The sequence below is a fragment of the Ips typographus genome, linkage group LG8, assembly GCF_016097725.1.
Source record: "Ips typographus isolate SLU linkage group LG8, UJ_Ityp_2.0, whole genome shotgun sequence".
NCBI classification, from domain to species: Eukaryota; Metazoa; Arthropoda; class Insecta; order Coleoptera; family Curculionidae; genus Ips; species Ips typographus.
The window spans coordinates 690,461-702,736 of NC_138429.1; the positions used below are offsets into that span (position 1 = coordinate 690,461).

General features: G+C 36.5%; 1 protein-coding gene across 1 annotated transcript in view; it reads left to right on the top strand.

Moving 5' to 3' along the window:
- The window catches only part of LOC145732676 (uncharacterized), a 33,910-nt gene that overhangs the window by 4,924 nt on the left and 16,710 nt on the right, over nucleotides 1-12,276 (top strand). Inside the window, 8 exon segments of the mRNA XM_081985097.1 lie at nucleotides 8,033-8,131; nucleotides 8,764-8,936; nucleotides 8,987-9,148; nucleotides 10,337-10,505; nucleotides 10,560-10,668; nucleotides 10,722-10,845; nucleotides 10,902-11,634; nucleotides 11,687-11,961. Of these exon segments, the coding sequence (XP_081841223.1) occupies nucleotides 8,033-8,131; nucleotides 8,764-8,936; nucleotides 8,987-9,148; nucleotides 10,337-10,505; nucleotides 10,560-10,668; nucleotides 10,722-10,845; nucleotides 10,902-11,634; nucleotides 11,687-11,961 (1,844 nt within the window).

Sequence of the window (12,276 nt, forward strand, 5' to 3'; positions counted from 1 at the left end):
TGTAGGTGGCAATTTTGCTCTAAATCCAATTAATTTAAAGATCGTTCAATCGAGTGATCTAGACGCGTCCGGTAATTAGCCAGTATACATTTGCGGCGCACACTAACCTAGCTTATATTCTTCTAGTAATTATTAACGATAAAGTTAATTGGCTATTGTATTTGATGTTTAACAGTTTAATGCATTTACCGCCCATCCTAATTAACTTGTTTTTTTAATAAGAAAAAACTGAACACGCTTGGTTTGTTCGGGGTTTGTGTAACATAACGTACGCCTGAATAAATTTGATTAATTTGCAATTTTTGTATCTTAAAAAATACTGTTAAAAAAAATCGGTTAAACCATATAAATAGAAAAATACACAAAGCTGTTAAAGTCAAACAGTTGAATCGCATCACCTTGAAACATTACCAAATTTATGGCACGTCGGATATAAATATTGTCTTAAATGTCGGGTTTTTTTACCACTTTTCTGGTATACATTATTCGGCGTCATCAATCTTTCCAGTTAAGTGATATTGTTAAAGCTAACTTAAACTGAAGAGAATTTTCGGCGACAGTATTGATTTTATTCGTATATATGGCGAAACAGACACACTTTTTGTACTTGGAGTATTCCATGTTGAGCAAAGCGGTTTTTGTTCCGTTATCGATCATTGAAAGCTTTGCAAAATATTGTATAGAAAACTAAAAATAATGTTGGAAGTCAATGCCATTTTGATTTAAACGTAACGGGTGTTCAATAATTGTTATGGTCAGGTCGCCTATGGATGGCAATTGTCACAAAAAGCGTACGTCTTAGATAGCTTTGCAAACAATTATTATATGACAGCTGTCAATCCGCCGGCGCCGGTTTGATTTCGAACCACAGCCAACTACGATCATGCACCAAAACAAAGTTAATATAATAAATAATAGTCCTGTCAATTAACAAAACCTTAATGAATTCCTCCTAACGATAATGATGATAAACCTGTTGCTGATATGATTTTCTAGGATTGTAAAATAGAGGAGTTTATCGCTCGTTGAAACTATCGATTATCCGTCTGGAACGTACATTTTGAAGTATAAATTTGGGCAAACTTCTCGTTCCGAACGGATGCCAAGACCGTAAACTTCAAATATTACTCATTTCAACTTTTGCTCAGTTTATGAAATGTGTAAGTGATTTTGCGCACAAATCCTGTGGGAGTACTTTGTTTTACTCAAAATATGATTGAAATTAGTTTGAAAAAGTTAAGGTCAGACAATTAATTTATTAGATTTGTAATTCAACGGCCAAAAATAAAACCCACGAAATTACAGATGGAGAAACCATGTAAGTGGCCTAATTTGATTAAAAATGCCAGACATACTTTGTTATTTATCAGCAGAGGTAATACGAAGAGACTTCTCCATTAGTAATGGAAAATCGATAAATTCCTAAATGTGGACGCGTTTCGGGCTACAAAAAAGGTGCCCCATATCGAGTTATCCAGAATTTTAATGGAGGCATTAACGACCATTTTCCGTTGAAATGACTGTGTTTAGAGAGGTAATCTAGACGAGATAAACATAACCTTCTTTACTTGTATAATATGACAGTTGACAGGCAGTGCTGCCAAATTTTGCGCTCTCCAATACAAAAAAGACAGTACCTAATTCGACTTATTATAAAATAACGTATGTCTCCAATTTGCATTTATCTTCGTTGATTTGATTACATTTGCATAAAACAGACAAACAGGCAACAATATTATACTAACCACCGGTAGGGTGTGTGATATATTTTTTAAATTATTATTATTATTTTATCCAGAGCTCCGCATTTTTATAGGTGCGTTTTACAACCCTAATCATTCGAGGGTGAGTGTGCTTTTTCGGCTTATCGCACTTCTTTTAATTGAATGGGAATTTAATGTCTTCCTGTTATATCTTTTAGTCTTTTGTAAAAAATTAATGGTCTTAGTGTGCCATGTTTGCTGTTTGTGATTGGTCAGCTGAAAGCTGCTTTTTTGACCAATAGACTTAGCATATAGTCTAGGGAGAAGTTTGCAAACTGTCCTATGACGTCAAACTACAAAATGACGAAAGCTTGGGTGGTGTAAAGTTTTCTTTTTTCTTTCCGCATTTCTGAGATTCAATTGAGAAATTCTGGAACAAGACAGGCCCATTTCATGTTTATGAATAATTCAACGGCGTGAAAAAACCGTCAGCTGTCGCCCTGAAAATTAAGTTTTTCTTCTCTGTTCAACCATAATTATAATTTAGATTTTCAGATTCGGAACAAAACAATACAAAAATTATCGGATTTACGGTATCTCGGAAACGATCGCGCAACAACCGACACCAGACGGACAAAACTGTATTAGAGACGATCGATCGATGTAGTAGGTCAGAGCCTGGTGAAGCAGTTTCGAAGGGGGAAATTGGAATTTTTATGCCGAAGGCGGTGCGGAAAACGAAATAGGAAAAGCGTCTGGGAAATTCGGCTCCCCTACCAAAACGGAGCAATCGTCTCTATTTGATTTCTGCTACTTAGAATCTATATCTTGATGTGGGGAAAAAGTTTTTCGGCTCCAAACAATCAGCAATTCTCTCTTTTATTTGTTGAGCTGCAATGTTTGAAATAGAGAGGCATTGAATTTAACTGTCAGTGAATGACAATAAGCAAATATTGCATGACACCTCCCCACATTCGTTTTGACCCAGAGTAACACAAAGCAATTTGAGAGCTGTCAAACTATTTGTTTCTGGCAGTTATATTTTGACACCGCTGTTCTCCCTGACTGTACCAAATTTTGTGGTGTTTTTTCAGGTTATTGGATAGGAAATTTAATGAGGATTTCAAAAATGGGCTTAAAACAGTCATTTTCCTCATTTCAAGTGAGTTTTACAGGCGATTTTGTCCCTTACTGTCCTTTTAAACTGTGTTTCTGGCAGTTCAAACTTAGACACCGCTCTTCTCCCTGACTGTACCAAATTTTGTAGTGTTTTTTTCTGGTTATTGGATAGTAAATTTATGGAGGATTCCAAAAATGGGCTTAAAACAGTTGTTTTCTCACTCCAAATGGGGTTTTCAAGCCTTTTTTTAATCCCTGAGTCTCCTTTCAAACTGTGTTTTGGGCAGTTCAAAATTTGACACCGCTTTTCTCACTGACTGTACCAAATTTTTAGTCTATTTTCAGGTTATTGGATAAGAAATTTAATGAGGATTTCAAAAATGAGCTTAAAACAGTCATTTTTTCACCCCAAGTGTGTTTTACAGGCGATTTTGTCCCTTACTGTCCATTTAAACTGTGTTTCTGGCATTTCAAACTTTGACACCGCTTTTCTCACTGACTGTACCAAATTTTTAGTCTTTTTTGAGGTTATTGGATAGGAAATTTAATGAGGATTTCAAAAATGAGCTTAAAACAGTCATTTTTTCACCCCAAGTGTGTTTTACAGGCGATTTTGTCCCTTACTGTCCATTTAAACTGTGTTTCTGGCAGTTCAAACTTTGACACCGCTCTTCTCCCTGACTGTACCAAATTTTGTAGTGTTTTTTCTGGTTATTGGATAGTAAATTTATGGAGGATTCCAAAAATGGGCTTAAAACAGTTGTTTTCCTCACTCCAAATGGGGTTTTCAAGCCTTTTTTTAATCCCTGAGTCTCCTTTCAAACTGTGTTTTGGGCAGTTCAAAATTTGACACCGCTTTTCTCACTGACTGTACCAAATTTTTAGTCTATTTTCAGGTTATTGGATAAGAAATTTAATGAGGATTTCAAAAATGAGCTTAAAACAGTCATTTTTTCACCCCAAGTGTGTTTTACAGGCGATTTTGTCCCTTACTGTCCTTTTAAACTGTGTTTCTGGCATTTCAAACTTTGACACCGCTTTTCTCACTGACTGTACCAAATTTTTAGTCTTTTTTGAGGTTATTGGATAGGAAATTTAATGAGGATTTCAAAAATGAGCTTAAAACAGTCATTTTTTCACCCCAAGTGTGTTTTACAGGCGATTTTGTCCCTTACTGTCCTTTTAAACTGTGTTTCTGGCATTTCAAACTTTGACACCGCTTTTCTCACTGACTGTACCAAATTTTTTGTCTTTTTTCAGGTTATTGGATAGGAAATTTAATGAGGATTTCAAAAATGAGCTTAAAACAGTCATTTTTTCACCCCAAGTGTGTTTTACAGGTGATTTTGTCCCTTACTGTCCTTTTAAACTGTGTTTCTGGCAGTTAAAACTTTGACACCGCTCTTCTCCCTGACTGTACCAAATTTTGTAGTGTTTTTTTCTGGTTATTGGATAGGAAATTTATGGAGGATTCCAAAAATGGGCTTAAAACAGTTGTTTTCTCACTCCAAGTGGGGTTTTCAAGCCTTTTTTAATCCCTGAGTCTCCTTTCAAACTGTGTTTTGGGCAGTTTGACACCGCTTTTCTCACTGACTGTACCAAATTTTTAGTCTATTTTCAGGTTATTGGATAAGAAATTTAATGAGGATTTCAAAAATGTGCTTAAAACTATAATTTTTTCACTCCAAGTGGGTTTGACAAGCAATTTTTTCCCTGACTATCAAACAAAAAGTTGCAAAAATCAAAGTTTGCTTACAGTATTCGATACAAAACGTGTTTCTGAGATTTATGACAGTTATTTTGACAGTGGTCACGTGACTGCCTAGCTAAATTATCCTACTACTACGTGACATCTGTCACTAATGTCAAAATTTGTCTAGAATTCTAAGAAAACTAAGTTAACGCAGTTTTCGAAACAAGACGTGTTTCTGAGATTTATTACAGTTATTTTGACAATTCTCAGTAAATTACAAAATTGTTTAAATATAGTATTATCTTCAGATTTGCCTCATTTTTCTTATGTCAAAATTTAAACATGACGAAAAGCTGAAATTGTAATTTTTTTAGAAAAAAGTTATAAGATTGTTACTCATTTCGTACAAGAATCACTTTGTCAGAAAAATTTTAGTTTATTTTATTATTAATATACCAAAATTTATAAAACAATAAATGACAAATCAAAACTGCCTTATATTCAGTCTTTATTTTGACAATATTCACCGAAAATGACTTTAATGACAGCCATGACAGGAAAATGATATTTTTCAAGCAAATTTCAATTAGATACCCATTAATTTACTGATCAAATTGATAAATTATCCTGTCACACTGAATTTTATCACAAACTTACAAAACAAAACATCTACAATGACCATTCTCTCTTTTACAGTCGTCTATTTGGAAATATCCAGTAATTACTTTGCATGTAGCCTAAACAATAATAATTCCTGTCGTGTTTTTTCTTCTTTTCATCAAGAAAACTCGTTGTCATTGTTTACTACCCTTTTGAGTTCTATTTTAACCAACGAACTTTGACCTTTGGACCAACAAAGTTGAATTTACATACTGCCTCATTATTTAGTGTTTGATTTTTTTTTTTTCCTTAATCTGACTTTTGTCATGATTTACATATCCATGCATCTCTTTTGGAGAGAATTTTAGTTTTTAAAGTAGCACTTCCTTGCTTATTCCCATATAAGGGTAGAGGGAGGCAATTTTAAAAAGTAATTTCGTTACTTGAATATTTCAAAAACTCGGATACACTAAAAGTTATTTATAGCGAGTTAGGAATCCCATCTCGCGTCCTTATATAGTTCATTTCGTTTAAGATTAATTGGATTTTGCCGCTGCCCGGACAGTTTTATGGGACTTGTTTAAATTTTCCGCCCGGTATAATTTCACCCTTTATATATTATCCATGTAGGAACGTGAACGAAGGAATTTGTTGGGAAGATAAAACGTTTAACTGAGCGCACGTTTTTTAGTCGTTTATGAGAAAATCGAGTAATCACGTGACTGCACTAACCATATAAAAAGTTTCAGTCACGTGGCTTTCAATTTAAGTTCTGATCATCTCTTGCGCACCGGACTGCTGTAATTCTATTTGCAAGTTTAATATGAAACTATAAGTTAATCTATTTTGGCACTATTGCAAATGTTTTGACATTTGATAGTCTCATTATTTGACACGAGCCCGGTCATTGGGCAGTAAATCACGTGGTGACTGTATTATTGGCGAATGAAATCATACGGATCTGCTTACTTACATAGCATTGAAAAGCAAAATTGCTCTTCACCTCCTGGAAACGAAACAGTAATAGGTGGCTATTTTTAATCATATTTGTCACATCTAATTAATATACCGGAGGCAAAAACACCAAATAACAGATGTTCCAGAGTTTCCAGCCGCTCTGTCGCCTTCTCGTGCAAAAAAACTGGATATTAGCTAGTCAATCATAAGCGTCCCACCGCTATTTCTGGAAAAACTACGTCAATGTACCACAAATTGGAATTATTGCTGATGAAATTTCCACTAAATGATCATTATTACGTTCAGTTTTAATGCGGAAGGATTGTCTTGGATATTGCCCGCCACTGATGTAGAATGCAAAAAGCTACACACAAAATAAAAGTTTTTTGAACCCAAGAAACTAAATGTTAGGATAGGTTGACAAGTGCAATAGGGGTAGTCTTTAAATAACCTTCTTATTTATAGCATCGGACCGAAGATGTGCTAGGCAACTGTCTCTTTTGGAAAGTCTGTACGGTGAATTTATAATTTACGATTCTGGACTTTTTGGTCGAGTCAAAATACCATCGATAATGGGAGGAGGCGGTCGATTGTTCCTGGTAAGCACAAAAGGGATGTTAAAGTGGGTCGTTTTTATCTGGAACGTTTCCCTCTTTCATCGTTAAAGGAAAAATTGCTCGGGGACGACTATTAACAATAGAGTCGGCTACAAAGCCCGTTTTTTCTACCACCGCGCCCTTTCGGCCCCTTTTTGCTACCCTTGGAATAAAAAAGGCAAATATTTACACACACACGTTTTCCTAAGTTTGCCTTGCGTTTGTATGTAAAAAGTGATTTTGATTTTATTTAAAAAAGCATGTTAGGTTTTTGAATTTTATATGCAATACAAATCGACGATATTTAATGTTCTAGAGGGCTTAAAATGTTAAAACCGTGTAATCCGAACTGGTTCTTGATATTGTAGTAACGAAATTGAAACTATATGCAAGTAAAACGGATTAAAGATTTACGCATTAGCGTAAGTAAACGGAAAACATAAAATTCTCTTTGGGAAACCACGTTAAAAGGAAACCAATGCTCTAAAACAAGTTGGCGACATTGGAATCATTTGACAGTTTGTTTGCAAATAGGAACAAAGGTCACGTGACCGATCTGTCAAATGCCCATACGACTCAATTCAAATAACTCTTTTCGTCAACGAAAATGAAAGGACCCAGAATTCTAACTTTATTTCAACCTCGTATACTCTGAATAGAGCTTTAAATTATCTCTATTCATATACTGCGCGAGTACATACTAATCTGGATACTTTATTATCCTCCAAGGGTTTCATTAAAGGGCTCAAGACGTTCCCTGTCCCTTCACGCCCCCTGCGCCACCTGACCAAAAGCCGAGGTCAGGCCACCCTCTATACATCCGATACGTTGAATAATGATCCGGTGACGTAAGTGAGATGAGAACAAGGCGGCCTTGGAAACGTGCAAAACAAAATGGATAATCCTTTTTCACACCGCCTACTATACTAGAAGGTGCTTGTCAAAAATTTCAATATGGCGGCAGTGGTGACAGTTTGTATTGTGGAAATTGAGTTTTTTGAGGATTAGATGAATTTTTACGGTTTTAAATCAAGACTTGAGATTATTTTTGTTTGCTGCCGTTCATAAGTTTTTCACGCCGCAAATTGCAATTTTGGCAATTTATTATTTTGCTCTAGGAGGGTTCCAATGCATATTTATACCAAAGGACTAGCAGGATGACAGTAACGCTGACATTAGAGTATAAAAATGGCGGACTTTACAAACTGTGGTAAAAATAGAAGCAGCAGTTAGTTCAGTCGTATATTAAACTCTCAAAAAACTAACTCACTGATTATTTGCAGTTTAGACTATACAGTTATAATTCATTTTGTATTTTTTTTGTAAATCACGATAAAATCGATTAAAACACATTTTTTTTCCAGGATTGTTGTCCTGGGACGTAAACGAATGCCTTGTGGATTTGGGAAAAGAGCTGGCCGTGATTACGGATCAGAATTTGGAAGGCGAAGAAGCCCGGTTTGGTGAGTTTCTTCATTTAATCATCAGTTTTTGCGGTAACAAATGTATTGAATCAGTTCATGGTAGTATAAAACTGAAAAATCATAGACAATCTTAAACTGCACCCGGCGTATAAATGCGGATGTTTATGGGTACAATCCATTTAAAATTCTGCAAAATACAACCTAAAATGGCCAGAGAGGGTAAAATAATACACGTAAACCCGTAATAAAGAGGTGATGAAGCTTTAAATACGGAACTGAAGGGGTTTTTTGTTCTTTACTGAGTCAGCTAAAAAAAACCTATTAATAATAGAATTAGTCGTGATTATCCAGGAAAATCCATATTAAATTAAACTTACAAAGTGGATAAAACCCACTAATAGCAACATCAAAGTGTGGAAATGGGAAAATGGGGAGGAAACATATTACTTGGAAATAGCCAATTTATTTATACATAGATCTGGAACAGATGTAGAGGCTTGATAAATCATCCTCTAATAAATTATTTTCCTTATTCTGGTATCCTTTCCTGATTTCAAAAGAAAGCTTTGCTGAAAAAGTTTATAGAGACCCCGTATCAATAATCTCATTTAAGGATTTGTACAGTCTTTTTGTGGCTGGATTACTTATAACGGAATAAACCAACATTTTAGGGGAGAGACTGATCCAATTCGCGTCTGAGAACCTGGTGACTGAAATTCTGATCCATCCTGCGGTCAGTACCTTATCACAATGCGTGCGCAACTTGTTGAGCAGCTTCACGAGACACCGGCACATCATCCATGCCGGCTATACGTTCGAAGGCAGCGGATCCTGGGCCTTGCAGGTAAACCATTGGCCACCAAGTGGAACAGTTGTAGAAATCTCAAATTCCAGGACGGAACGTTCAGCTATTCCGATTTTGCCGAAGCGTTCCAGGAAATCGAGGTTCAGAGAGTCATCCACGCATACGAAAATGGCATTTCTATTGACCTGCACTGCGCCCCTGAGGGCGATTGGACTCGTTTGCCGAAAGAAAGTTTTGCTAAAGCTTGCAAGGTAAGACGTGTGTCATTGATTGTCAAAATGATTGTAACTTTAGAGGTTCTGGTTATTTCTAGAAGGTTCTCAGTAGCATTTAGACATCTCTGGTGCATCAAAATGGTCCTAGAGGTCTCTGACAAACTAAAACAATTCTGTAAAAATTTGAAACGCTTGTAGAGACTTCTGGTACTTTTAAGAAAGTTCTCAGTAACATTTAAAGGTCTCTGGTACATTCAAAATGGTCCTGGAGGCTACTGGTAAATTAAAACAACTGTGAGAAGGTTTAAAACACTTGTAGAGTTCTCTGGCACTTTCATAATGGCCCTAGAAGATTCTGACTAACTTTCACTTTTTACTTCTGGAAATATTATATGAAAAGTTTTGATATAATAAGGATTTAGAAGCAGCTGAATTGTTCTGGAAGCCTCTGAATGCTTTTGGCAACATCTGAACTCTTATGGAAGCATAGGGAAGCTTCCAAAAGGTTTAAGAATCATCTGAAATATTATAAAAGCATAGGGAAGGTTTTGAAAGGTTTTAGAAGCATCTATGGAAGCTTAGCAAAGTTTTTGAGAGGTTTTAGAAGCAACTGAAGTGTTCAGGGTGCCTATTTTTGAACCAAGGGAAGGAAGTATGCAGAATATAACAGGAATCTGGGATTATGAAGTCTTCTGTCACTTTCTATCAGCACTTCTCTTGGGAATCCTGTTCCCTGCTTTCAAGAATTAGCACCCTGGAAGCTTCTGAATGCTTTTGGAAACATCTGAACTCTTATGGAAGCATAGAGAAGCTTCTAAAAGGTTTAAGAATCATCTGACATATTATAGAAGCATAGGGAAGGTTTTGAAAGGTTTTAGAAGCATCTGAAATGCTGTGGAAGCTTAGCAAAGCGTTTTAGAATCAACTGAAGTGTTCAGGGTGCCTATTTTTGAACCAAGGGAAGGAAGTATGCAGAATGTAACAGGAATCTGCCATTATCAAGTCTTCTATCACTTTCTATCAGCACTTCTCTTGGGAATCCTGTTCCCTGCTTTCAAGAATTAGCACCCTGGAAGCTTTTGAATGCTTTTGGAAACATCTGAAATGTTATTGTAGCTTAGGGAAGTTACTGAAAGGTTTTAGAAGCAACTGAAGTGTTCTGGTGAAGTGAACCGTCAAACTGACAATAACTGGTACATTATAAAAGTGAACAAATTGTTTCAGGTGCGCGTTAATCCAACAGACGTCCTTACAACCGGATCGCCATCCATTTCCAGCTTTACTAAATATTTAGAGCCTTTTCTCGTCCCTACGGTCCTCGAGGATATTCTGGAAAGTTCTGACGTTGTGGGCAACATTCGATTTTCCCGGCCCACTTTATACGTTTTTCCAGGTAATAATTTCCCTTAGAAACCACAAGTGCAATAAATTAACCTGAAACTTGCAGGTGGGCAAGGAGACGCGGCTCTTTTCGGGATCAACGGTTTCAATATGTTGTTAGACGGTGGATACTCTAGGAAAGCCTGTTTTTGGGATTTTGTTAGACATTTAGATAGGTTCGTCCAAGATCATCAGAGTCTGGATCAAGTCTAAATATTAAAAATTGCAGGCTAGATGCTGTTTTAATGACTAGACTGAACAATAGTAGCGTTAGTGGCGTTAGCTCTGTATTGAAAAGGAAGAAGCAAGGTGCTGTTTATCCTCAAATAGGACATTTTTTCTGTAATATCCAGGTAACTTAATCTCTTCTACAAGTTACGGTGTTTACTGACTGTATTTAATAAACCAGGAGAGAAAATCTCCACTGAGTCCTGATGGTGATAAAGACAAGGACCCATTGATAGTCAGCTTGTTGGAAGAAGGACAGAGTATTATTCACGACTTGAAACAGCTCCATCTCAACCCCCAGACTTGCTATAGGGACATCGATCCTATAATCTTGTACCATAAAGTGGGCCATGGAACCTTAAACATGTTTGTCCTGTCTCCAGACCGGAATTCCAAAGAAGTACGCGAATTCCTACAAAAGTGGAACCAGAGCGATCCTAAGCTTTTTGCAGCCACCAAAGGTGGCAAAGAATTCAACTTCCCTTTGCAGAATTTAGTGTCGATTTGTGCCCTTTTGGTGTGGCAACCGGCCAATCCTAACGACACCATAACAAGGATTTTATATCCGGGCAGCACCCCTCAAAAGAAAATTTTTGAGGGCATCGATCGTTTAAAAAGCGTCGAATACTTGAAACAACCCACTTGTACCGTAAAATCTTTCGTTACTGTCAAAAAGGCCAAACAAGAGGTGATTGAAAAGTTGTCTGCCAAAACTCCTATAATCACCGAGAAAAAGACGGAAAATAAAGTTTTAAGTGACGAACCTAAAAAGGAAATGAACGGAGATGCAATTAGGGTCAAAGACGAAAAACCTGAAGAAGTTACCAAAGAGAACGGTGATAAAGCCAAACCAAAAATGAAACCCAAAGTAAAGGAGAGTGAGAGTCAGAAGAAGAAGGTTCCAGACAAAAAAGGTAAGTGACAAATTATATTTAAAAGTATCATGTTAATACTAAAGCAAAACAGGTCCAACCACCCCTAAGAAATCATTGGAGAACCGTAAAAACGCGGACACAAAAGAAAAAGACCGGAAATCACTAACTAAAGCATCCCCGGAAGCCACACCGGCCAAAAGCGCTAAAGATGCCACAAATCGAAAAGTGGTCGAAAGCAAAAGGGCACCACAAAAGAAGGAAACAACCCCCAAAGCTGCACCGGCCGAAGTCAAGCCCAAACCGGAAAGAAAACCAATCTCCAGACGACCTAAAACTGTTAAAGGACCACCAAGTCCTTTAAAAAAGGTTAGTTTTTAAAAATATCAATTTGACCGAAATACTGTTCTCGTGGTCTGAGTTTACCCCTGTGATTTAGAAGTAGACATGCATTATTGACTTCATCCTTGTCTATTGTTCACTTTCAGAAAGGGTAAATATCTAAAGCAGGTTTTACACCGCGCTTTGATGTCAAAGAAATTCATGAATTTATTCATGGAGCTGCTTCAAGGACAAATTTTACCAGTATAAAACAAAATTTTATGTCAAATTTACCTTCAAATAATTTTACTTCAAATTTTTCACCAAATAGGACAGGTTCTATTTTCATCCAACTTATTTGAT